General features: G+C 38.8%; 1 protein-coding gene across 1 annotated transcript in view; it reads left to right on the top strand.

Moving 5' to 3' along the window:
* OPHN1 (oligophrenin 1) overlaps positions 1–27780 on the top strand; it is a 564403-nt gene that overhangs the window by 237349 nt on the left and 299274 nt on the right. Inside the window, exon 5 of the mRNA XM_042974015.1 lies at positions 2805–2876. Coding sequence (XP_042829949.1) covers positions 2805–2876 — 72 coding nt within the window. The remainder of the gene's footprint in view (positions 1–2804; positions 2877–27780) is intronic.

Raw genomic sequence — 27780 nt, 5'->3', positions numbered from 1 at the left:
ATTAAACTCCCTAAGATGTTTAGAATATCAGTTATCATGCTGGGTATTCTACCCTGAGTTAGAAGGTAGGAGCTTTTCTCCTAGAGAATTTATGAAATGGATGCAGTGATCAGAAAGGGGAATAAAGGTCATATTTAATTAAAAGGGCTTTTTTTGAGTAGATGCTGGACTTCTAAGGGATTTAAAGATAAAACAAAATGAAAAAAAAAAAAGAGCCAAGCTTCAGTGTGACTATTTCCTATATCTCTAGCTCTGTTTTCTGGCAGAAAGTAATATAATTACCAATGAGTGTCAAAAAAAGGAAGTGGCTCAGAGTATCTATTTGTGTTGTAGGAGACTGGGAGCAATATTGCCAATGTGATTAAGGGAAATCTATGGCCTCCAATTTCAGTGAATCATATACTAGTTTCCTAGGGCCAAACATACAAAAAGCAAGTGGTCTTATGGACCCTGTGTGAGAAGTTGCTGGTACACCTGCTTATGCAAGAAAATCCCCTTTGAATCACGAAAACTGGTACTGTGCCATCCTTGTGTTGCCTGTGTATGCAAGGGCTCAGCTGAATATCCATATAGAGGTTTGACACATATTACTCTCCTTAGAAATGACATGTTCACTTCTTATTCAACAGCAAACTTCTTCAGTGTGTCCCAGGTAACCACTTTTTTTGTGTTACCTTGGTGAAAGTGGAAATTTTTTCTAATTATCTATTGCTGCATAAAAACCTATTTCAAAATACAGTGGCTTAACCTAAAACCATTTAATTTTATCTCATTATGTTCAGGAATTCAGGCAGGGGTCAGCTGGGTGATTCTTCTGCTTCATATGGAGGTGTTCACCTGGGAGGTGGGTTGATGTGGAGAGTCCAAAGCAGCTTTGCTTACCTATCTTGCACCTCAGTGGGATGGCTGGAAGGTTGGGCTGAACATAACTTTTACCAGAATGTGTATGTTTGGCCTCACTACTTTGGTAGTCTCAGGTCAGTCTAACTTCTTAGAGAGTGGCTCAGGGCTCCCCATTGGGAGTGTTCCAAGAGAACCAGGTGGAAGTTGCTGGCCTTTTATGACTTAGTCTGAGAAGTCACATTGTGTCACTTCTGCTATATTCTATTGGTTCAAAGAAGTAATGAACTCACTCTCATTAAAGGTAGAGGGGGAAGAGGCCTCACCTCAATAGGAGAAGTGTCACAAAATTTGTGGCCATGTTTTAAAAGTTCCACAAAAGGAAAGAAGAAAAATGACTCTCTGCATTGGATCTATGATACCAATGACATAATTTGTTTCCAGGTAGGTACACAAAGTTGATGTCACACAATTCACAGTTCATAACTGTAGAGTGTGTTGGGCAAAAGAGATGTGCTAGTACTTTTAATAGAAGAATTCTTGTTTTCGATCAAGCAGAATCACTGGTGTCTTTATTTTTGGTGCTAGGGCTTCTGGTAGAGCTTTGATTGGGTGAGAGTTTGCCCATTTAGTTGAACTTTGAATCATACCTAGACACAAAACAGGAGACCCAAAGTGCCTGCAGGACATAGCTAAAAAATATGTACTAATGCCCCAACTTGCCATGCATTTTGGTGGGTAGTTTAAAAACTGCTTCTTTTTTTTTTTTTTAAACGTTTTTATTTATTTTTGAGACAGAGAGAGACAGAGCATGAACAGGGGAGGGGCAGAGAGAGAGGGAGACACAGAATCGGAAGCAGGCTCCAGGCTCTGAGCCATCAGCCCAGAGCCCGACGCGGGGCTCGAACTCACAGACCGTGAGATCGTGACCTGAGCTGAAGTCGGACGCTTAACCGACTGAGCCACCCAGGCGCCTCTAAAAACTGCTTCTTAATATGGAGAATACAGGACTGGTCAAAACTGGCTCTTTACTCTGTTTTCTATTTTTGGTATGAATATATATCTTGTCTTACTGACACTTTATGTCTCATTTGACAAGGAAGGCAGTCCCTCATTTTCCTGTCTTATACTATATCAAAATTAATGCAATGGATCCTAAAACCCAGCCCTTTAGATGTATTCTTTTAGGTCCTCCATTAAAATACAGCTGATTCCGACAAGTGAAGAAAACAAACTCCACTTTCTGCCTTGGACAGGTGTAATTTTTCAAGAGGTTAATATTGAAGACAAAACTTTGTGTATCTCTGCCTGACCACTAAGCAATGGGTCCAATTTGTAAATGGGGTTTTTATATCTCTAGACCCATATTAATGTCAATGTTTTAGTATTTGGGCAGGCTGTTTTTAGCAGCTTCAGAGCATCTATAGTTAGGTAATTTGAAGGCCTAGTCCAGTGTTCTCTGTGATGCTGTAATACACTCCAAGTTCTGAAGGAAATGTTCTGGTTTTATGACACACACTGGCAGGACTGGAAACAATTTATATTGATGCTATTACTGCTAACTCATTTCCCTCTCATGAAATTATTTGCACTTCGTGCAATTGGTATTTTCATGCATTTTCCATTCCCTTTATCTTATCTTTTCCACATATACTTCAGGCCCCCATATCTGTTTCTGGACATGACTATAGATATTTATCGATTAAAAACTCAGATAAGACTGCCAGTAAAAATACAGAGAAATGCCCCTAGTGTTCCTTCTCTCATTTCCTCTCAAATCATTAGATTTTAAAAGACCAATATGGGGAGGGGGGGGAAGTAACAACAATGGGAAAAAAAAACAGCAAATCAATTTACATTTTGCAGACTGATGTATTACAATGAAATGCCTTAGTAACAAGGAAACTTGAATCTTATCTTTTCTAATCTGAAAGTTGTTTTATATGTTTTCTTTTTTTTTCTAGGTACACAATGCTAGTGATTTGCTGATTAAACCCCTGGAAAATTTTCGGAAGGAGCAAATAGGCTTCACCAAGGTACATTTTCTCCACATAAGATATTTTTTACGGCAGTTGAGTAGTTGTTTGGGCTACCACCCTTCATTCTTTATGGGCGAGGAGGGTTCATATATATAAGAATAATTCAAAAAAGTGAGAAAATCTGGAATTGGTGCCTGGTCATGTTTCCAACTAGCTGTGCAACTGTTGACAAGTCAGTTCTCGTTTTGGAGCTTCCATTTCTCCATCTGGAAAATGAGGAGCTCAATAATAACAAGTATTATTTAAAGGGTAATTACTGTTATATTTGCTAAGCATTGGGCTTCATGCTTTACATTCATTCTCTAATTACAACAATTGTGTGAGGTTCTGGTAGTATCTCATTTTACAAATGAGGCAACTGAGGTTTGGGCATGATAAAGAACTTGATCAAAGTTATATAGTTAGTGACAGTAACCAGGATTTAGACTTTAGGGTTTTTTAGCTTCAAATCCCACATTCTTTCCACTAAGCCATACTATGTAGATCTTTGCTGTCCAATATTATAGCCATAGTTATATAAATAAATTAAAATTAACAACTCAGTTTCTCAGTCATGCTAGTCACATTTCAAGTAGTCAGTACCCACATGTGGGTAGTAGCTACTATATTGGATTGCACAGATATAGAACATTCCATCATTGTAGAAATTTCTACTGGACAGCACCTTGCCAGATAATCTGAGATTATTTCCAGCTTGGCTACTCATGGATCTGATTCCCCAGTGTTTCATAAAGGGATAAAAATTGTCAAATTTATTCTTTTTCAGCTAGGTGTAGGCCTATTTTCTGAACTCCAATATGTGTGCCATGTAACCTAAATAGTCTTCCAGAACTAAATATAGCATCTTGACCAAGCATGTAGTCCTAAAAAGGACTAAGAACACACCATCTGGTTATTATCTAGAATATTGTGACAAGCAGTTTGGATTGAAGATATGGAAGTAGGAAAACAGAGGAGACTAAGTGGCTGTGATACCATAGTTGGATATCATCAGTCAGATTGACATGGGCATTATTTGAGTGACTGACATCAAGGCTAAATGAGTTATCTGGATAGCCCAGTAATTCTGGATTCCATTCAGTTTACCTGGAATCTTATTAACATAAATACTTAATTGGGAAAGTATATAATTGAAGGAGAGAAGAACCTTTAAAATCACAAGTATGGTATGGAAGTAATTAACCACTGACTAAGTGATGTGACAGTTGTTACATAACAATGAATAAAGAGTATGAAGAAGCATAGACAATTTGAGAATCTTCACAGTTAGTCTGCTTTCGCTCCTGAATGATATTAGGAAAAAGCACAGTAAAAATATGCTGCATTGGTTGACCCCATATCATCTGAGGGAAACAAGTTTCTAACATATATTTCCTATGTCCCAGGCCTGTGCTGAGGATTTTACATATGCTGTCTTCCTTAATTATTACAGCAAATCTATGAGGTGGGATGTATAATATTCATTATCCCAATGAAGAAACAGAGACTCAGAAAGCTTAAATTCCTATATTCCTATCAGTCTTTTTTTTCCTACTTCTTTACTGGTAGGGTCAACTTGCACACCTAAAAGGAAAGTGACCAACTCTCAGTATGAGTGTTGTTTTTCAGTCTGTCTAGAATTATCCTAGTAGTAAAATTTGGGGTAATAGAGCACTGAACTAAAGACTAGAAAATACAGCTTTCAGTCTACCTCTGTGTGTTTTCCAATTATTGCCTCTCAGTTCCAGCACTTCTTAATACATGTTCTATGAAATTGGACAGAATTCCTTTAAGCATCACTCCTTTATACATGCTGTTAAGCTTTCTCAGTAGAGGGTGCTGGAGGGATATTGCAGGGAGAAGGGGCTCTCCTGAAGTTTTCAGCTGCTGCAAGTGGGCGTCAGTAGAGAGGGAGTGAGCTATCTGGTGGGGCTCTGAACCAGTCACACATCCAAAACACATAGTCCCTCAGTGACCTTGAAGCCTCTCTGCCTGGCCTGGTGATAACTTTCCTGCTGGTCTCTCAGTTTAGGTCTCTCCCTGAAAGCTTCCCCACTCATGCTGTCCCCTAGCTTCCCTCTGTAGGGCCCCCACCTATCCCACCAGCTGACTGAAGGTCCATAACAGAGTTGCTGCTCCATGATTTCTCTGCCAGCTCCCACACAGCCTATTTGAATTCTAGGAGGTTCCTCCTGAGGCAGGCTGGTCCTGCAATGCTTATCTGCAACCTAGAAGGTTCCCATTCTCTCTATAGTACTACCTGCGCTCTGGAGAGTTGCCTCCTGCTTACCTAGTAACTGTGGACCACCAGGCCAAACCAATTTAAACTAATTTCTTTGCTTAAATTACACCTTTTCCAATGAGTTTGGAACCCCTTCCAGATTTCGCCTTCCTTGTGTGCCTTCTCTCAGCCTCAGGGTACTGTGAAGAGTTTCCTTATATATTATAGTTACTTTCTTTTTAGTTTAACAAGTTTGTAGTTTAATAATTCTATGTAGTGGTTTTTGTCTTTTGTCTGGGCCCAGACTGATACACCCAGCACTTCTGCTAGTTGGCTCTGTGACTTAATTGGTAGTGGTATGTGCTTTGCCAGGCCATTACAGAGAGGTGTGTGTTCTCATTTGAACCTCAGAACCTTGTAAAGTAGAAGTTACTATCCATTTTTTACAGATGAAGATACTAAGGTTCAGTGAGGTGTAGTGTCTAAAGCCATTCAGCCAGGAAGTGGCAGAGCTTGGGTTTGAATTCAGTTTTCTTGATTGTACGTCTGGGGCTCATTTCACTTTATGAGAGATCTCACTTCTCTCTGGACCTCAGTTTTGTCATATGTACAAAAAATGATGGGCAAATAATTCCTAATCTAATATTCTGTGTGAAATTCTAAGGGTGATTAAATGTGCATCTATACAGTAGTAGTAGAAATTGACTAGTCAGAATTTAGTGTGCTATAAATGTAAAATATGTGCTAGATTTTGAAGGTAGTGTGAAAATTTTAAATATCATTAATATTTTATATTGATCACATGTTGAAGTGGTACTCTTTTGGATATAGTGTGTTAAATATATTGTTGAGATAAATTTCACCTGTTTCTTTTTCCTTTTTTTTATTTTTTTCAATATATGAAGTTTATTGTCAAATTGGTTTCCATACAACACCCAGTGCTCATCCCAAAAGGTGCCCTCCTCAATACCCATCACCCACCCTCCCCTCCCTCCCACCCCCCCCCCATCAACCCTCAGTTTGTTCTCAGTTTTTAAGAGTCTCTTATGCTTTGGCTCTTTCCCACTCTAACCTCTTTTTTTTTTTTTTCCTTCCCCTCCCCCATGGGTTTCTGTTAAGGATCCTGAGAACCTTTTTCCTTTTCCTAATATGCTTACTAGAAAGTTAAAAATTATAAATGTGGCTTGCATTAAATTTCTATTTGGTAGCACTGAACAAGAGAAAGTAATTACAGTTGAATTATTTATTTTATAACTGGAAGTTTGTACCTCTTGTTCCCCTTTATCCATTTTACCCATGCCCCCACCCTGCCCCCCTCTGGCAACCACCAGTTTGTTCTCTGTATTTAAGATTTTGTATTTTGGTTTGTTTGTTCATTTGTTTTATTTTTTAGATTGCACATGTAAGTGAAATTATATGGTATTTGTCTTTCTCTGTCAGACTTATTTCACTTAGCATAATAACCCTCCAGGTCCATCTGTGTTCTTACAGATGGCAAGATCTTTCTTTTTTAATGCTGATAATATATATCACATCTTATTTACCCATTCATCTGTCAATGAATGGTTGGTTGCTTCCATATCTTGGTTATTGTAAATAATGCTGCTATAAAGATAGAGAGGTGCATATCTTCTTGAAATACTGTTTTTCCCCCCTTTGGGTAAACACCGAACAGTGGGATTACTGGATCATATCACATTTCTATTTTTGATTTTTTGAGGAACCTCCATACTGTTTTCTACAGTGGCTGTACCAGCTTGCATTCTCACCAACAGTGCAACAGCATTTGCTTTTTCTTTCTCTGCATCCTCGCCAGCACCTGTTGTTTCTTGTGTTGTTGATTTTAGCCATTGTTACAGGTGGGAAGTGATATCTCATTGTGGTTTTGATTTGTATTTCCCTGATGATGAGTGATGTTGAGCATCTTTTCATGTGACTATTGACCATCTAGATGTCTTATTTGGAAAAATGTCTCTTCACTGTCCATTTTTAAATTGGATTGTTTAATTGTTGGTACTAACTTTTACAAGTTCTATATATATTTTGGATATTAACCCCTTATCAGATATGTCATTTACAAATCTCTTGTTCAGTGACAGTTTTGTTGACAGTTTCCTTTGTTATGCAAAATTTGTTTATTTTGATCAAGTCCCAATAGTTTAATATTTCTTTTGTTTCCCTTTCCCAAGGTGACATATCTAGAAAAATGTTGCCATGGCCGATGTCAAAGAGGTTACTGCCTATGATTTCTTCTAGGAGGTGTTTGGTTTCAGGTCTTACATTTAGGTCCAAGTAATTGCTTTTGATAGAAAGGTCCTGACATTTCGTGGATTCTCTGGATTCAGAATTAACAGAAAGGCAGCATTTGAAGAAAATTAATATACACATAGATATATAATTAATTAAATTAGTTAACACACACACACACACACATATATATAAAGTTATTCAAATAGCACCTGGCAAATAATATATGTTAGTGTTTTGTTATCATCATCATCATCATTATCATTGTTATTGGCAGCAAAACTGGGAGAATAGAACACTCTGCATGAAATTGTCCAATTGGTGATGGTCTTACTCTGATTAAAATAATCACAAGAAGTGGCACCTGGGTGGCTTGGTTGATTAAGCGGCAGACTTTGGCTCAGGTCATGATCTTGCGGTTCATGGGTTCAAGCCCTGCGTCCGGGCTCTGTGCTGACAGCTTGGAGCCTGCTTCGAATTCTGTGTCTCCCTCTCTCTCTGCCCCTTCCCTGCTTGCACTCTGTCTCTCTACATCTCTCAAAAGGGAATAAACATTTAAAAAGAATTTTAAAAAATCACAAGAAGAGACGTTAGTGAATGAGGCAGGAAGAGAAGGATAGGGTCAATGAATGTTTCCCAAGTGACTACTGGTATATGGAGAAGTTTCATTTCACTAGAACTGTGTCTCTGGCTCTGCAGGATGTGGAAGATGTCTTCTTATCATAGAAAGTAAAACAAACAAACAAACAAACAAACAAACAAACAAACGGGGTAAATAAAAGAGAATGCTGGGAACTGAGAGGGGACATATTCGGAATAAACTCATCTTGTTCAAAGAAGATTAGCCTCTTCAAATGATGCTGATGATACTACCTCTTGAAATAATAAATGTCTTGTGTGAAATCTGTGGAAAGGTGAATGGTCATGCATGGAGGGGAATGATGTGTGATAATCAAATGGTACTCTTCTCTTGTGGTTCCTGTGATAGATTTTGAGCTATTGGTCTGGGTTGGCTTTCCTGGGTAATGCAAGTTACTCTGTTTGCAGAGTCCATTTGCAGGCCAATGAACTCTGTTGTAAGTTCAGCTTGGCTAACCAAGACCTAGTGGAAAGGCTCTTTCAATAATCAGAATCTCAAAAGGCCATTTTGCAACACAGTCATTTCACAAAGACAACAGATTCTCTATCTGATTAGCCACTCTGATGTGATGCCTTGGATACTATCTTTTGTTATACAATAGATTCTAAATGTCTCAGATAGTTGGCTTCCCAGGCATGGAATCATGGGTCAGATGATTTCCCAGGTATCGTCTCCATCAGAGGATTTTTTTCCCTAGGAGAAACTGTCTTGGTAGGGCTCCTAACTCCCTACTTAAGCCAGAACAGTTTCTCTTGCATTTATAATAGGATTCTATTGGCTAAAAAGTTTGAACACCAACTCTTTATGCTAAAACTCTATTGGTCTCCCTTTTCCAATTAAATAGGATATGTCTTTTAATCTCTGTATGGCAGTTAGGACATATGCAATTAGATGAAAATTTGTTTTCTTCAAATTTTAGTGTGTAATCTGCAATGTAATCAGACTAATCCCATTTTACAACCCTTAAGTTTTGACAAAAATAGCTTTTATTTTTCTACTGTAAAATTGAATTTATATACAATTGAAAATAAAATAATGCAATCAAATATATATAAAAACTTAATAGTCTTCATTCTTTACCTACTCCTCAAAAAACATTCATTTTTAACCACTTATATTCCACCATTTGGTGGTTACTTTCATATTTTAAAAAAATATGCTTGTATTGCTATTGCATTATTTATCTACTTGGGAAATTATTTAATTTGTCTTGCTATAAACAGAGGGGATCATGGCTCATACCTCTTTCTTCCCCTCCCCTCCTGTTGTTGGGTGGACTGGGGAGACCCCCAGATCCTGAGGCCTCCACCCAGCCTGTCTCTGGGAATGGTTGTCGCCAGAGGCTCTTATTCTCATCACCAGAAAGAATTCAAGGATGGACCAGACACAGTGGTTGAGCAGTGCTGGTGGAAAAGTTTATTAAAATGAGAGTACACTCTTAAGATCTGAGAGCAGGCAAGCTCAAGTGAACGCTGTGCCCCAGGTTTGGGTCTTTATCTTTTATAAACTAAGGGATGGAATATTTATTATTTGTGGAGGGTATTTCTTTGGGAGCAGGGTTTCATGCCTTTTCTCCCTCACTTGATGAGGGTCTCAGGCCTTCTTTGCCTTGGGCCTGTGTAGTTTTGATATGGCTTCTTGTGGCTTTGTTTTTGGAGTGCTGTCAGGACAGGTCTCTAACTTTCCTGATAATGGAGCATGATATGCCCTTTGCTGGCCTCCAGGCATCCTGTTAAAGCCTAACTGCCTATTCTAACACTTATAATTTTTAATAACTATAACATACTTTTACCTTCTGTTGTTCACCACTGTTTAAATAATATACTTAACCCATATTTCTTACTCCATCACCTTTTGACTGACTTTGTAAGATGAAAGTATTAACACTTCTGTCTTGCTTTACTAAAAGCCTCGACTCCTGTCAGACACACCTTTACTTTTCACTGGTAGGGTTGATAACAGTACTATTCTATTCTGGAACCTTAATTTAATCTTGTTTTTGGTTATTATTAGGCTCATTTTATAGTGGCAAATGCAAGTGAAATTTCCATAATTTTAACACAAGTTTCTTGGCTCTGAGTCCATGAATTTTCACATTTCTTATATTGGATTAATATAAGTATTAATTTCTGGTGGATGGGATAGATCAAGGATGACACCTTCTTTACCCTTTTCTCTTAATTTCCTGTCTACTAGGCTTAGAGTTTTTTGACCACCCTACTCTAGACTCCTGTTTAGTTAACTCCTTCTATTCCTCTTACCTCTTAAAAGTAACTGTACATGCAAATTTTGTGAGTCATTTTCCATGTGTATATTTTAGCTATCACTTGATTAACAGAAGCCTTCCCACCACTATTCCCCTTCTAACCACCATGCAACAACCCCCCCCCCAACATCCTGCACCAAGGTCAAGGAAGGACAAACAAAACTCAGTCCAGTTCTGTTCATAATGGGTCTTTCATGTAGCAGTGTAGAATGCTGGACTGTCCATTGGAGATGGCAGAATAAAGACTTAGTCATCTCCTGTAGACCCATGACAGAGAAAGTATTTGTACCCTTTGATTCATATTTTTTGGACTTGTCAGAATTGTCCACAGTATTATGTTTTCAGTTCTTTTTCAAGGATTCCCTTGCCAAAGAACTGTCGCTGAATTGAGACTTTGTGTATTCTCTGGACATAATAGGGCCAAATTGCCTAAGACATCTGAATCTGCATTTAACTCACTTTTTGGAGAGTTAGAGCTTCTGTGGAAGCTATGATATTAGTGTGTTCTTACCCAACAGATGTCAGGCAAGAGACATTGACAGTAATGTATGAAGTTGCCAGTCTTATTGCTGTTTCTTCTCCATGAACAGAGATCATAGGAAGAACTTTAGGAAAAGAGCCTGTTCTGGAAACAGATGAGGTTGAAAAAATTAAGAAGATGGAACAAAATGCAACCTGATAGGATAGGTGAAACCAAGGGTGTATCAGTCTGCCCTGCATTCCAAATATGAGAGTATACCCTGGGACAGAAAGGAAGGAAACAGGAGCAAAGAACTTTCAACAGCTACAAAGAGTTTGAATTATCACATCCACTCATCCCTGTTTGAATCTCAATGGCCCCATAATGTATTAACCAGAAGAGTGAAATACTCAAGGTGCTCAAGAGCTAAGCTGTGTGACAGTAATCCATAAGTGGTTTCCAAGCCAATATTAAATATTTTACATGATTTATAATAATTACCAGATACTAGGTAATTGCTGTATATTAACTCAGTTAAGCATTATTATCTGCATCCCACAGATGAGTAATTCAAGACCCATAATGGCCAAATAACTTGTCCAAGGACACAAAGTTATTAACAGAAGTAAGCTTCAACCAGATTTTCGTAATTCCAGAAATTGTACTCTTTCCATTTTATGCACTCTGAACCCAGATTATGTGGGGTTGTTATGAAAAAAAAATTAAAAAAGATAGATTAATAATGCCTATTGACAATTTAATGGGTAAACAAATTCACAATAAATTCACAGTACTTTTACAGCAATGAGAATGAATGAACTAGACCTGTTGTATACAACAACATGAGTGAATCTGACAAATACAAGGTCAAGGGGGGAGAAGCTTGTCACAAAAGATTACCTGCTGTGTGTACATATTTTTATAGAATTTAAAAACAAACAAAAATAAGTGATGGTGTTAGAAGCCAGTATACTGGTTACCCCACAATGAGGTATTAGTGACAAAGTCAGGCACAAGTGTCACTTTAAGGGAGTTGGTAATATTTTGGCTTTTTATATGAGTGCTGATTGCACATGCATTTTCAGTTTGTGAATATTGAAACTTGTGTAGAGTATTTTTCAGGTTACATGTTACAGTTCTTTATTAAGTTTTTTTATTTAAACTCCAGTATAGTTAACAATAGTGTTAAATTAGTTTTAGGTGTATAATATAGTGATTCAACAATTTCATACATTACCCAGTGCTCATCACAACAAGTGCACTCCTTAATCCCCGTCACCTATTTGACCAATCCCCCACTCACCTCCCCTCTGGCAATCATCATTTTGTTCTTTATAGTTAAGAGTCTCTTTCTTGCTTTCTCTCTCTTTCCCTCTCTTTTTTGATGTGTGTATTTGTTTTTTTCCTAAATTCCACATTTGAGTGAAATTATATGGTATTTGTCTTTCTCCGACAGACTTATTTCACTTAGCATTATACTTTCCAGCTCAATCCATGTTGTTGCAAATGGCAAGATTTCATTACTTTTTATGGCTGAATAATATTCTTGTGTGTGTGTGTGTGTGTGTGTGTGTGTGTGTGTGTACACCACATCTTCTTCTTTATCCATTCATCAATTGATGGACACTTGGGATCTTTCCATAATTTGGCTATTACAGATAATGCTGCTATAAACATTGGGGTGCATGTATCCCTTTGAATTAGCATTTTTGTATTCTTTGGGTAAATACCCAGTAGTGCAATACCTGGGTCATAGGGTAGTTCTATTTTTCACTTTTTGAAGAATCTCCATACTGTTTTCCAGAGTGGCTGCATCAGTTTGCATTCCCACTAACAATGCTGGAGTGTTCCTTTTTCTCCACATACTTGCCAACACCTGTTGTTTCTTGTGTTGTTGATTTTAGACATTTTTCCAGGTGTGAGGTGATATCTAATTATAGTTTTGACTTGTATTTCCCTGATGATTAGTGATGTTGAGCATCTTTTCATGTGTCGCTAGCCATCCGTATGTCTTCTTTTGAAAATGTCTATACATGTCTTCTGCCCATTTTATAATGGGATTATTTATTTTTGGTGTTGAGTTTTATAAGTTCTTTTTTTATTTTTCTTTTTTTTTTAGGTTGTTTTTATTTTTTATTTTTTTATTTTTTTATTTTTTTTAATATATGAAATTTATTGTCAAATTGGTTTCCATACAACACCCAGTGCTCATCCCAAAAGGTGCCCTCCTCAATACCCATCACCCACCCTCCCCTCCCTCCCACCCCCCATCAACCGTCAGTTTGTTCTCAGTTTTTAAGAGTCTCTTATGCTTTGGCTCTCTCCCACTCTAACCTCTTTTTTTTTTTTCTTCCCCTCCCCCATGGGTTTCTGTTAGGTTTCTCAGGATCCACATAAGAGTGAAACCATATGGTATCTGTCTTTCTCTGTATGGCTTATTTCACTTAGCATCACACTCTCCAGTTCCATCCACATTGCTACAAAAAGCCATATTTCATTCTTTCTCATTGCCACGTAGTATTCCATTGTGTATATAAACCACAATTTCTTTATCCATTCATCAGTTGATGGACATTTAGGCTCTTTCCATAATTTGGCTATTGTTGAGAGTGCTGCTATAAACATTGGGGTACAAGTGCCCCTATGCATCAGTACTCCTGTATCCCTTGGGTAAATTCCTAGCAGTGCTATTGCTGGGTCATAGGGTAGGTCTATTTATAATTTTCTGAGGAACCTCCACACTGTTTTCCAGAGCGGCTGCAACAATTTGCATTCCCACCAACAGTGCAAGAGGGTTCCCGTTTCTCCACATCCTCTCCAGCATTTATAGTCTCCTGATTTGTTCATTTTGGCCACTCTGACTGGCGTGAGGTGGTATCTGAGTGTGGTTTTGATTTGTATTTCCCTGATAAGGAGCGACGTTGAACATCTTTTCATGTGCCTCTTGGCCATCCGGATGTCTTCTTTAGAGAAGTGTCTATTCATGTTTTCTGCCCATTTCTTCACTGGGTTATTTGTTTTTCGGGTGTGGAGTTTGGTGAGCTCTTTATAGATTTTGGAGACTAGCCCTTTGTCCGATATGTCATTTGCGAATATCTTTTCCCATTCCGTTGGTTGCCTTTTAGTTTTGTTGGTTGTTTCCTTTGCTGTGCAGAAGCTTTTTATCTTCATAAGGTCCCAGTAATTCACTTTTGCTTTTAATTCCCTTGCCTTTGGGGATGTGCCGAGTAAGAGATTGCTACGGCTGAGGTCAGAGAGGTCTTTTCCTGCTTTCTCCTCTAAGGTTTTGATGGTTTCCTGTCTCACATTCAGGTCCTTTATCCATTTTGAGTTTATTTTTGTGAATGGTGTGAGAAAGTGGTCTAGTTTCAACCTTCTGCATGTTGCTGTCCAGTTCTCCCAGCACCATTTGTTAAAGAGACTGTCTTTTTTCCATTGGATGTTCTTTCCTGCTTTGTCAAAGATGAGTTGGCCATACGTTTGTGGGTCTAGTTCTGGGGTTTCTATTCTATTCCATTGGTCTATGTGTCTGTTTTTGTGCCAATACCATGCTGTCTTGATGATTACAGCCTTGTAGTAGAGGCTAAAGTCTGGGATTGTGATGCCTCCCGCCTTGGTCTTCTTCTTCAATATTACTTTGGCTATTCGGGGTCTTTGAACCCAGATTATTGAAAACTGATTCAATTTTTTCACTATTTATGGGTCTGTTCAAATTTTCCATTTCTTCCCGTTTGAGTTTTGGACGTGTGTTTGTTTTTCAGAATTTGTCCATTTCTTCCAGGTTGTCCAGTTTGTTGGCATATAACTTTTCATAGTATCCTCTGATAATTGCTTGTATTTCTGAGGGATTCGTTGTAATAATTCCGTTTTTATTCGTGATTTTTTCTATCTGGCTCCTCTCTCTTTTCTTTTTGAGAAGCCTGGCTACAGGTTTATCAATTTTGTTTATTTTTTTTTCAAAAAACCAACTCTTGGTTTCATTGATCTGCTGTACTGTTTTTTTTTTTTAATTTTATACTTTTTATTTCTATTCTGATCTTTATTATTTCTCTTCTTCCGCTGGGTTTGGGGTGTCTTTGCTGTTCTGCTTCTAGTTCCTTTAGGTGTGCTGTTAGATTTTGTATGTAGGATTTTTCTTGTTTCTTGAGATAGGCCTGGATTGCAATGTATTTTCCTTTTAAGACTGCCTTTGCTGCATCCCAAAGCTTTTGGTTTGTTGTATTTTCATTTTCATTTGTTTCCATATATTTTTAAATTTCTTTTCTAATTGCTTTCTTGACCCATTCATTCTTTCACAGGGTATTCTTTAACCTCCATGCTTTTGGAGGTTTTCCAGACATTTTCCTGTGGTTGATTTCAAGCTTCATAGCATTGTGATCTGAAAGTGTGCATGGTATGATCTCAGTTCTTTTATATTTACTAAGGGCTGTTTTGTGACCCAGTATGTGATCTATCTTGGAGAATGTTCTATGTGCACTCGAGAAGAAGGTATATTCTGTTGCTTTGGGATGCAGAGTTCTAAATATATCTATCAAGTCCATCTGGTCCAATGTATCATTCAGGGCCATTGTTTCTTTATTGATTCTCTGTCTAGATGATCTCTCCATTGTTATAAGTGGAGTATTAAAGTCCTCTGCAATTACCACATTCTTATCAATAAGGTTGCATATGTTTGTGATTAATTGCTTCATCTATTTGGGTGCTACTAATTTCTGTGCATACACATTTATAATTGTTAACTTCCTGATCGATAGACCCTGTAGTTATCATATAATGCCCTCCTTCATCTCTTATTATAGCCTTTAATTTAAAGTCTAGTTTGTTTGATATAAGTATGGCTACTTCAGCTTTCTTTTGAGTTCCAGTAGCATGATAGATAGTTCTTCATCCCCTCACTTTCAATCTGAAGGTGTCCTCAGGTCTAAAATGAGTCTCTTGTAGACAGCAAATAGATGGGTCATTTTTTTTTATCCATTCTGATAACCTATGACTTTTGATTGGAGCATTTAGTCCATTTACATTCAGTGTTTATTGAAATATATGGTTTAGAGTCGTGATATCTGTAGGTTTCACGCTTGTAGTGATGTCTCTGGTACTTTGTGATCCTTGCAACATTTCACTCATAGAGTCCCCCTTAGGATCTCTCTTGGTTTAGTGGTGAATTCGTTCAGTTTTTGTTTGTTTGGGAAAACCTTTATCTCTCCTTCTATTCTGAATGACATATGCTAGATAAAGGATTCTTGGCTGCATATTTTTTTCCTGTTCCTCACATTGAATATTTCCTGCCATGCCTTTCAGGCCTGCCCAGTTTCATTAGATAGGTCTGCTACTACCCTTATGTGTCTCCCTTTGTATGTTAAGGTCCATTTATCCCTAGTTGTTTTCAGTCTACTTATGTATGTTTCTACCCTTATGTGTCTCCCTTTGTATATTGAGGCCCATTTATCTCTAGTTGTTTTCAGTCTGCTTTTGTATGTTAAGCCCCGTTTATCCTTAGCTACTTTCAGAATTCTCTTTATCCTTGTATTTTGCCATACCACCAGCACCACTTCCACCCCGTTCTTTACTTGTAATCAGTGTTTTGGGGTTTTTTTGTTTTTAGTTTTTTGACTATGTTATTTGTTTGTTTATGTTATTTGTATGTGTGTATGCATGTTTTTGTCTTCTGTTTGTCTATCTGTTTTCCTTTACAGGGCTATCCCAAGCAACAAATCAAAGCACACCTGGTGGAGGGTCCAAAATATCACTACGAGTAGGGTAATAAAATAACCAAAGTCACGACAATAGAGAGCAAGTAACAATCTCTTAAAAAAATACCTCCTGAAGGGCCAGGCCCTGGACAGTATATGATCCCCCCCCTTTAATATAGCAGACTGTGCAGCAGACTTAGCCACTGAGCCCTGGGGGTGGCAGACCCAGGCAGACACAGGCTGGCTTTGTCTTATCCCACAGCACTCCAGGGAGGGGACAGCTTTCTCCTACTGTGGACTGTGCCTTTGGCCCAGCCACTGACCCCAGAGGTGGTGGACACAGGCTTTGTACTATTGTGCAGCCCTCCAGGGAAGGGACTACTTTCTCCAACTGCAGACTGAGCCCCTGAGCTACCACCGCACCCAGGCCTGGCTCACCTCCTCCCCAGGTGCAGGAACAGGGAGCCAGTCCCAGACTTAAGAAAACCCCGAAGTTAGAGATAGGATCCCTCTCAGTCCCAGTCCAGGGTCTTTCTCCTGTCCAGATACAGTCTTACAATTCCGTAGCTGTTCTTTCTCTTCCGTTTGTCTTTCCTTAGAATAGGGTCCTTCCCCTCTGTGCTCACATGACCTTTTTTATCTACCCCAGTTCGCAGTCACCCACCTATCTTTCCTCCAGTTTTCCTATTTTCTTCCTGGTAGATTCAGTCTCTTTTCCTCCCAGGGTCTTGTATTCAAAGTCCTTTTGCTTCAGTACGTCTTTGTTTGAGAGACGTGGGAAGTATGGATCCCCCTACTTTTCTTAGGATAATGTTACTGATAAAAAATTTTTATAAGGTAACCTATCCCACAAAATAGAAAAATGTCTGCATTTAGGTTGAAGAGGAGAGAATTAAAGGGGGAATATCATCTTAACTGTCTGTGATGATGAAAGGACTATATCTCAGAAGGCAATCACATCTGTTTTTCATCTCCCTTGCCATCATTCACTAGAGCTGAAGGAAGTTGCATCATAGAAGAGAGTGACATCAAAAGATTTTTCCTTCATTTTGTAATCAAAATGAGAGGAATATTCCCATCCTTTTCACCTTAGTTACCTTTCTACCTGAACTATTTAAAGACATGTATGTAATTACAAGCAGGACTGTGTTCAAATGAGCTGGACCTAAGTGAGCTTGCAACTCTGTCCCTGATAGCAGCTCTTTCCAAACTTACCCCTCGAGAGGAAAAGAAATGAGGAAAATCAAGAGCCCATAACCCCTTGAATTAGATTGTAGATTTAAGATTAAATTAATTAAGGAAAAAAAACAAAAGTAGATGGAAGCAAATGAAAATAAAAACAAAATAGTCCAATACCTTCGGGACACAGGAAAAACATTTCTAAGAGGGAAGTTCATAGCAATACGGGCATATGTCAAGAAACACGAATCCTCAAAAAGAGATCTAACTTTAACCCTAAAGGAGCTAGAAAAGAAAAATGCTAAAGCAGCAGAAGGAAGGAAATAGTAAAGATTACACCATAAATAAATGATATAGAAACTACAAAACCATATTATATATATAGTAAAAAAAAAAAAAACCAGGAGCTGGTTCTTTAAAAATACCAACAAAATTGATAAACCTCTTAACAGACTCATCGAGAGAGAGAGAGAGAGAGAGAAAACGAAATAAGTTAAAAAATGAAAGAGCAGAAATTGCATCAACAATACAGAAACGCAAACAACTGTAAGAGAATATTACAAAAAACTATATGCCAACATATTAGACAACATAGAAGAAATGGATGAACTCCTAGAAACATATTACCTACCAAAACTGATACAGGAAGAAATAGAAAATGCAAATCGATCAATTAGCAACAAGGATATTGAATCAGTAATCACAAAACTCCCAAGAAACCAACATCCAGGACCAGATGGCTTCACTAGAGGTTTATGTGAAGTATTTGAGGAAGAGTTAACACCTATTCTTCTCTAACCATTCCAAAAAATAGAACAAGGGAGACTTTCAAATTCATTCTATGATACCAAAGCAAAACCAGATAAAGGCGCCACAAAAAGAAAATAACCATCCAATTTCTCTGATGAATATAGATGCAAAATTCCTCAACAAAACACTAGCAAACTGAATCCAACAATACATTGAAAAAATTTATTCACCCTGATCAAGTGAGATTTATTCCCAGATTGCAAGAGTGGTTCTATATTTTCAAATCAATCAATGTGATACATAACATCAATGCAAGAAACCATAAAACCCATATGGTCATCTTAATAGATGCAGAAAAAGTATTTGACAAATTATAACATCAATTCATGCTAAAAGCTTTCAAGATCCCTCAACTTAGTAAAGTCTATATATGAAAAACTCACAGCTAATATCATCATGAATGGGTAAAACAGAGCTTTTCTCCTAATATCGAGAGCGAGACAAGAATGTTCACTCTTACAAATTCTATTCAACATAGTACTGCATGTCCTATAGGCATCTAAATGGGTAAGGAAGAAGTAAAACTTTCACTATTTGCAGATGACATGATGCTATATGTAGAAAACCTGAAAGATCCACCAAAAAGCTACTAGAACTGATAAATGAATGCAGTAAAGTTGAAGGATACAAAATCAATGTGCAGAAATGTGCTGTAGCTGTATACACTAATAATGAAACAGTAGAAATAGAAATTAAGGAATCAATCCCATTTACAATTGTACCAAATACCATAAGATACTTAGGAATAAACCTAACCAAAGAGTTGTAGGACCTGTACTCCGAAAACTATAAACTATTGTTGAATAGTGGAATACTACTCAGCCATAATAAGAATGAGCTTTTATATTGGTGACAATGTGGATGGACCTAGAGTTTATTGTGATAAGTGAAATCAGAGAAAGGCAAAAACCATATGATTTCACTTGTATCTGGAATCTTAAAAATAATATAAACAAGAAATACATAATACAGAGAACAAACTGGTGATTGCTAGAGGGGAAGGGGTAGGAAAAAGGGTAAAGTGAATGATGGGGAATGGCAGAAAACTGCTTCCAGTTATGGAATTAATAAGTCATAGGGATGAAATGTACAGCATAGGAAATATAGTCAATGGTATTTTAATAGCATTGTATGGTGTCAGATGCTAGCTGCACTTGTGGTGAGCATAGCATAATGTATAGATTTGATAAGTAAGTTGTACACCTGAAGCTAATGTAATGTTGTGTTTCAAATAAACTTCAATATAAAAAAAAATTTTTGTGTGTAGGGGAAAGTAGGGGAGGTAACATTTGTTCAGTAGTACTATGCATTGCAGTCCGTACTGGCATTTAGTTCTCATAATACCCTGTGAAAACTATATTATGCCTATTTTACAGATGAAGAATCCAAGGACCAGAGAGGGTAAGGATTTGTCCAAGGTCACACAGGTACAAAATAGTACAGCCAAGATTAATACTCAGGTTTGTCTGGGCTTCCAATTCCAAAGTCATTTTATTCATCTTGTATTGTGTGGGTACAGTTCTGTTCTTGCTGTTTGGCTCTAGCTATTAACCAGAAAAGCTTAAAATTGAATGCCTTGCAACACAGGTAGCAGGTAAATTCTTAACTGCTAATTTGCATGAATAAATTGATTTGTTTACACTTTAAATTCCATGGGCTTTGAAGATGTTTTTCCTTAGTAAGATGTTCAAGAGTAATAATAACTAGCCAGGAACAAAGTGACTGAATGAATCAATTAGGCTTCTTGTTAACTTGAAGCAAAAAATCATTCCTGGTGACCTAAGATGGCAGAGTATTAGGAGGACCCTAGGCTTGCTTCATCCCTTGAACAGATAAATAACATCCCTTGAATAGATAAATAACAAATCATTCTGATTACCCATGAGATTGATCTGAAGACTGACAGAAAAAACTACACAATTAGAGTGAGAAAGGAGGCCACATCATGAAAGGTAGAAGGTGTGTATAGGAAACTTGGTTTGGAAGAGAAATGTATCTCAGGGTGTCCCAGAGGGGAGGGGGCCTTGGTCCTGGAAAGAGGTGAGGGAGAGGAGCACATAAGGATTCACTCAAGGAAAACACTTCCCTAAAGCGATTGAGTGGGAAAATGAGTGGGTCTGAGATTTTTGCAACCAGGGGGGCTCAAAAACTGGAGTTTCAGAGGTCCGTGGCATGGCTGGTATAGAGCCCTCACAGCAGTGCTGTGATCCTGTAGAGAAGTCAGGCAGGTAACCTGGGGTCAGAGGGTACGATCTGTGGATCACCTGAAACACACTGGAAGAGATGGTTCCCCCATTTTGGAGAGCATCTGAGAGAGGTGGCATTGCCTTTCCAGGTATAAAGTAGCTGCTGGGCACCATTTCCCTCCCCTGCCCCACAGCATGGGTGCAGAGATGCCTGCTTAGGGTCCCTAACCTGGACAGTGTCTCTTTAGTGGGCTTTGCCCCAAACTTAATTCCTGTGCTCTGGTGTAACTTCCTTTCTGGGTCAAACCTGCATCAATCCCAGTGCAGCAAGACCCTCCCCCCAAAGACCAGTGGAGGTCCCCGCCACACTGGGTACCTAAAGTTTGGAATTTTAAAAGTTAGCCAGCCTGGCTGGGGTAGAGCCCAAAGTTCACTACACTTCTCATGGCAGGCAAGCAACCCAGACACAGATAGTATGAGAATAGTGATTAAAAAAAAAAAAAAACCTAGGCCATATGCAAAACACCCATAGCTAATATCCTCAATGGGGAAAAACTGAGAGCTTTCCCACTAAAGTCAGGAACATGACGGTGATGTCCACTCTCACCACCGTTGTTCAACATAGTATTGTAAGACCTAGCCTCAGCAATCAGACGACAGAAAGAAATAATAGGCATCCAAATCAACAAGGAAGAAGTCAAATCTTCAATCTTGGCAGATGACATGACACTCTACATGGAAAACCCAAAAGATTCCACCAAATAAATGCTAGAACTGATATATAAATTCATCAAAATCACAGGATATGAAATCAATGTACAGAAAATCAGTTGCATTTCTTTTAAAAAATTTTTAAAATGTTTATTCATTTTTGAGAGAAAGAAAGAGAGAGAGAGAGAGAGAATGAGTTGGGGAGAGGCAGAGAGCAGGGGAGACACAGAATCCCAGGCAGGCTCTAGGCAGAGCCTGACACAGGGCTCAAACTCATGAACCACAAGATCATGACCTGAGCCAAAGTTGGATACTTAACCAACTGAACCATCCAGACAGTGCTCCTTGGTTGCATTTCTATACATCAATAATGAAGCAGCAGAAAAAGAAGTTAAGGAATCAATCCTGTTTATAATTTCACCAAAACCCATAAAATATCTAGGAATAAACCTAACCAAAGAAGTAAAAGATCTGTATGCTGAAAACTAGAAAACTTATGAAAGAATTTGAAGAAGACGCAAAGGAATGGAAAAACATTCCATGCTTATGGATTGGAAGAACAAATATTTTTAAAATGTATATTATACCCAAAGCAATTCTAAAACTGGTATGGAACCAGAAAAGACCCCTAATAGCCAAAATGATGTTGAAAAAGAAAACCAAAGCTGAAGGTATCACAGTTCTGGACTTTAAGCTGTATTACAAAACTCTAATCCTTCAGACAGTATGGTGCTAGCACAAAAACAGACACATAGACCAATGGAACAGAATCGAGAACACATAAATGAGCCAATTAATCTTGGACAAAGCAGGAAATGATATCTAATGGGAAAAAAGACAGTCCCTTTAGCAAATGATGCTGAGAAAACTGAACAGCGACGTGTAGAAGAATGAACCTGGACCACTTTCTTACACCATACACACAGACACCAAAACTCTAAATGGATGAAAGACTAAATGTAGGACAGGAAACCATCAAAATCTTACAGTAGAAACAGGCAAAACTCTCTTTCACATTAGCCATAGCAACATCTTACTAAACATGTCTCTGGAGGCAAGGGAAACAAAAGCAAAATAAATTATTGGGACCTCATAAATATAAAAAGCTTCTGCACAGTATTGGAAACAATCAACAAAACTAAAAGGCAATATACAAAATGGGAGAAGATATTTGCAAATGACATATCCATTAAAGGGTTAGTATCCAAAATCTATAAAGAACTTTTCAAACTCAACACCCAAAAAACAATTCAGTAAGGAAATGGGCACAAGACATGAACAGACACTTTTCCAAAGAGGACATCCAGATGGCTAACAGACACATGAAAAGATGCTCAACGTCACTCATCATCAGAGAAATACAAATCAAAGCCACAATGAGATTCCTCCACAAGCCTGTCACAATGGTGAAAATTAACAACTCTGGAAACAATAGATGTTGGTGAGGATGTGAAGAAAGGGGAACCCTTTTGCACTGTTGGTGGGAATGCAAACTGCTGCAGCCACCCTAGAAAAGAGTATAGAGGTTCCTTAAGAAAAGGCACATGCTCCCCAATGTCTATACCATTGCTATCAACAATAGCCAATTTATGGAAAGAGCCCAAATATCCAACAATAGCCAAATTATGTAAAGAGCCCAAATGTCCAACAATAGCCAAATTATGGAAAGAGCCCAAATGTTCATCAACTGATGAATGTATTAAGAAGATGTGATATATGTATGTGAGTACACACACACACACACACACACACACACAGTGGAATACTACTTGGTGATGAAAAAGAATGAAATATTGTCATTTGCAACATCGTAGATGGTACTGGAATGTATTATGCTAAGTGAAATTAGTCAGTCAGAGAAAGGCAGATATATGATTTCACTCCAGTCTAAAATTTGAGAAACTTAACAGATGAACATAGGGGAAAGAAAGGAAAAATAAGATAAAAAACAGAGAGTGAGGCAAACCTTAAAAGACTCTTAAATACAGAGAACAAACTGAGGGTTGATGGGGCTGGGTGGGTTAAATGGGTGACAGGTATTAAAGAGGGCAACTCTCAGGATGTGTAATGGATGTCATATGTAAAAGATGAATTGTTGGGTTCTACTCCTGAAGCCAAAACTACACTGTATCTGAACTAACTTGAGTATAAAAAAAATACTAACAATAGAGCTACCCTACAGCTCAGCAATTATGCCAAGTATTTATCCAAAGGGTATAAAAATGCTGATTCAGGGGCACATGAACCCCAATGTTTATAGCAGCACTATCAGCAATAGCGAAATTATGGAAAGAGCCCCAATGTCTGTCAACTGATGAATGGAAAGAGATGTAGTTGTGTGTCTATATATATATATATATATATATATATATATATATATATATAATGGAATATTACTTGGCAATCAAAAAGAATGAAATCTTGCCATTTTCAACAATGTGGATGGAATTAGAATTTATTCTAAGTGAAAAATTCAGATAAAGATAAATATCATATAACTTCATTTATACGTGGAATTTAAGAAACACAACAGATGAGCATAGGGGAAGGGAAGGAATAATAAGATAAAAACAGGGAGGCAAAGCATAAGAGACTCTTAAATATAGAGAACAAATTGAGGGTTGCTTTAGTGGTGTTTGGGTGGGGTGTTGGGCTAAATAGGTGATGGGCATTAAGAAGGGTACTTGTTGGGATGAGCCCTGGGTGTTATATGTAAGAGATGAATCATTAAATTCTACTCCTGAAACCATTATTATACTATATGTTCATTAACCTGGATTTAAATAAAATTTAGAAAACCAAATGTATAAAATAAGCACTGTGTAAAATAAATGTACACAAATAAAAAGCTGTATAAGAAAAAAAATAAAATAAAAAAAGCTAAGATGCACAGATTTAATTGTTCAGTCTTTTGGGAGGGCTTCCCTGAGAGCAAGAAGCATAAGCTCTCATCTCCAGGACGAAGGAGCTGGCTGGTACCTTTTCCATTCCCAGCCCCTCAGCATAAGCTATCTTCAATAAACAGCACAGTGCCAACACTGGCTGCCTGACTTTCTTCCACCAACTCCTAGGTGGGCCTGAGAACTAGCACAGCAGGGTCCTTCTTCAGCACAGCTTCAGAAGACCAGCACAAATCCCCCCACACACTATATCTACTGACCATAGGGTTCTGTAAAGCTTCAACTCTAGTGGAAATACCATCAGGTGTCTTTTAACAGGCAGACCAGAGCAACCTATTTGAAACTCACCACACTCTGGTCAAGGACCAAAAACTACCCACTGCAAGCAGGAATAAAGTTTTCAGAGGACTGACTTAAGGGATGGAGCAGCCATAACACAGCACCCAAGTACACACAGCAGCATACTCAGGGTACACTTCTTGAAGCACCAGACCCTGGAGATTATATGACCTCTCCTTCATAAAGCCATTACTCTCAGGATCAGGAAACATAACAGGCTTTCCAAACACACATAAGAAGGCAGAGACTTGCAAAAAATGCCAAGATGGAGGAATTCATCCCAAAAGAAAGAACAAGAAAAGGTCATGGCCAGGGATCTAATGGAAACAGATGTACATAATATATCTGCTATAGAAATTAAAGGAACAATCATAAGTTTACTATCCGGGCTTGAGAAAATCATAGAAGACACCAGGGAGTTCCTTATCTCAGAGATAAAAGAGTTTAAAACCAATCAGGTCAAAATGGAAAACTGAATAATCATAATTCAAAGCTAACTGAATGCAATGCCCACAAGGATGGAAGAAACAGAGGAATGAATAAATGATACAGAAAATAGAATTTTGTAAAATTATGTAAAATAATGAACACAAGATGGAAAGAAAATTCTTGGGTCATGAAACCAGACTTATGGAAATGTAATAGCATTTATATCATAGTACTCCTTGAAGGGGAAGGGGAAGGCAAAATGAGAAAAGGGGCAGAATTTTTTTTAGAAGAAATTAAAGCTGAAAACTTCTGTAATTTTGGGAAGGACACAGACATACAAGTCTATTAGGCACAGAGAACTCCCATCAAAATCAAGTAAAGCAGACCAACAACAAGATGTGCTGCAAATAAATTGGCAAAACTTAATAATAGAGATAAGGAAAAAAAAAAAATCTTAAAACCAGAAAGACAAAAGAAGTCCCTAACTTACAAGGGAAGACAAATAAGGTTAGCAACAGAACTCTCTACCAAAACTTGGAAGGCCAGAAAGGAGTGGCGTCAATGTGCTGAATGGGAAAATTATACAGCCAAGAATACTTTGTCCAGCAAGGCTGTCATTCAGAATAGGGGAGATAAAGAGTTTCCCAGATAAACTAAAACTAAAGGAGTTTACATCCACTAAAAGGACTCTTTGATTGTGAAGAAGAGTAGAAAGGAACAAAGAAAATCTCCAGAAACAATGACAAAAGAACTAATAAAATGACACTAAATTTTTATCTATCAATAATTACTCTGAATGTGAATGGACTAAATGCTCCAATCAAAAGACATATGGTGTAAGATGGATAACAAAACAGGACTCGTCTATATGATGCCTATAAGATACTCATTTATTTATTTTTTAAGTATTTATTGTTGAGAGAGAAAGAGAGAGAGCACATGTGTGTGTTAGTGGGGAGGGGCAGAGAGAGCTGGAGACAGAAGATCTGAAGCAGGCTGCTTGCTGACAGCAGAGAGCCTGATGCAGGTTTTGAACTCACAAACCATGAGATCATTACCTTAGCTGAAGTTAGACACTTAACCAACTGAGGCACCTAGGAGCCCCTACAAGAGACTCATTTTAAACCTAAACACACGTGAAGGTGAAAGTGAAGAGATGGAGAAATATTTTTCATGCACATGGACATCAAAAGAATCCTGGAGTATTCATAATTATATCAGGCAAACTAGATTTTAAACTATAGATCATGCACTAGTTTACAAATCAGGCCTCAACAAGTACAAAAAGATTGAGATAATACCATGTGTATTTTCAGACCACAATGCTATGAAAGTTGAATTCAGCCACAAGAAAATATTCAGAAAGACTGCAAATACATGGGGGTTAAAGAATATGCTACTAAAGAATGAATGGGTTAACCAAGAAGTTAAAGAAGAAATAACAAGTGCATGGAAACTAATGAAAAGCATCTGGGATGCAGCAAAAGTGGTCCTAAGAGGGAAGTATGTAGTTTATCAGGCCTACCTCAAGAAAAATCTGAAAATACACAACCTAACCTTACACCTAAGGAGATAGAAAAAGAACAACAAATGAAATTTAAATCCAGCAGAAGATGGAAAATAATAAAGATTAAAGTAGAAATAAGTGATATAGTTGGGGCTCCTGGGTGGCTCAGTCGGTTGAGCGTCCGGCTTTGGCTTGGGTCATGATCTCACAGTTTGTGGATTTGAGCCCCACGTCGGGCTCTGTGCTGACAGCTCAGAGCCTGGAGCCTGCTTCGGATTCTGTGTCTCTCTTACTCTCTGCTGCTCCCCTGCTCCTGCTCTGTCTCTTTCTGTCCCTCAAAAATGGATAAATGTTTAAAAAAATAAATAAATGGAAGGAGTTCCAGAAGATGGCGGCGTAGGAGGACGCTGGGCTCACCGCGCGTCCAGCTGATCACTTAGATTCCACCTACACCTGCCTAAAGAACCCAGAAAACCGCCAGAGGATTAGCAGAACGGAGTCTCCAGAGCCAAGCGCAGACGAGAGGCCCACGGAAGAGGGTAGGAAGGGCAGTGAAGCGGTGCGCACTCCACGGACTGGCGGGAGGGAGCTGGGACGGAGGGGCGGCTCCCCGGCCAAGCAGAGCCTCCGAGTCTGGCTGGCAAAAGCAGAGGGGCCGGACGGACTGTGTTCCGACAGCAAGCGCGACTTAGCGTCTGGGAGGTCATAAGTTAACAGCTCTGCTCAGAAAGCGGGAAGGCTGGAGGACAAAGGGAGGGAGAGCTGCTGAGCCCCTGGACAGCAGAGCTCAGCTTGGCGGGGAACAAAGGCGCTCGCCAGCGCCATCTCCCCCGCCCATCCCCCAGCCAAAATCCCAAAGAGAACCAGTTCCTGCCAGGGAACTTGCTCACTCCGCATAAACACCCAACTCTGTGCTTCTGCGGAGCCAAACCTCAGGCAGCGGATCTGATTCCCTCCCGCTGCCACAGGGCCCCTCCTGAAGTGGATCACCTAAGGAGAAGCGAGCTAAGCCTGCCCCTCCTGCCCCCGTGCACCTTGCCTACCCACCCCAGCTAATACGCCAGATCCCCAGCAACACAAGCCTGGCAGTGTGCAAGTAGCCCAGACGGGCCACGCCACCCCACAGTGAATCCCGCCCCTAGGAGAGGGGAAGAGAAGGCACACACCAGTCTGACTGTGGCCCCAGCGGTGGGCTGGGGGCAGACATCAGGTCGGACTGCGGCCCCGCCCACCAACTCCAGTTATACACCACAGTACGGGGGAAGTGCCCTGCAGGTCCTCACGACTCCAGGGACTATCCAAAATGACCAAACGGAAGAATTCCCCTCAGAAGAATC

This window comes from Panthera tigris, chromosome X (genome assembly GCF_018350195.1).
Source record: "Panthera tigris isolate Pti1 chromosome X, P.tigris_Pti1_mat1.1, whole genome shotgun sequence".
NCBI lineage: Eukaryota > Metazoa > Chordata > Mammalia > Carnivora > Felidae > Panthera > Panthera tigris.
This window is presented reverse-complemented; position numbering and strand designations above follow the sequence as displayed.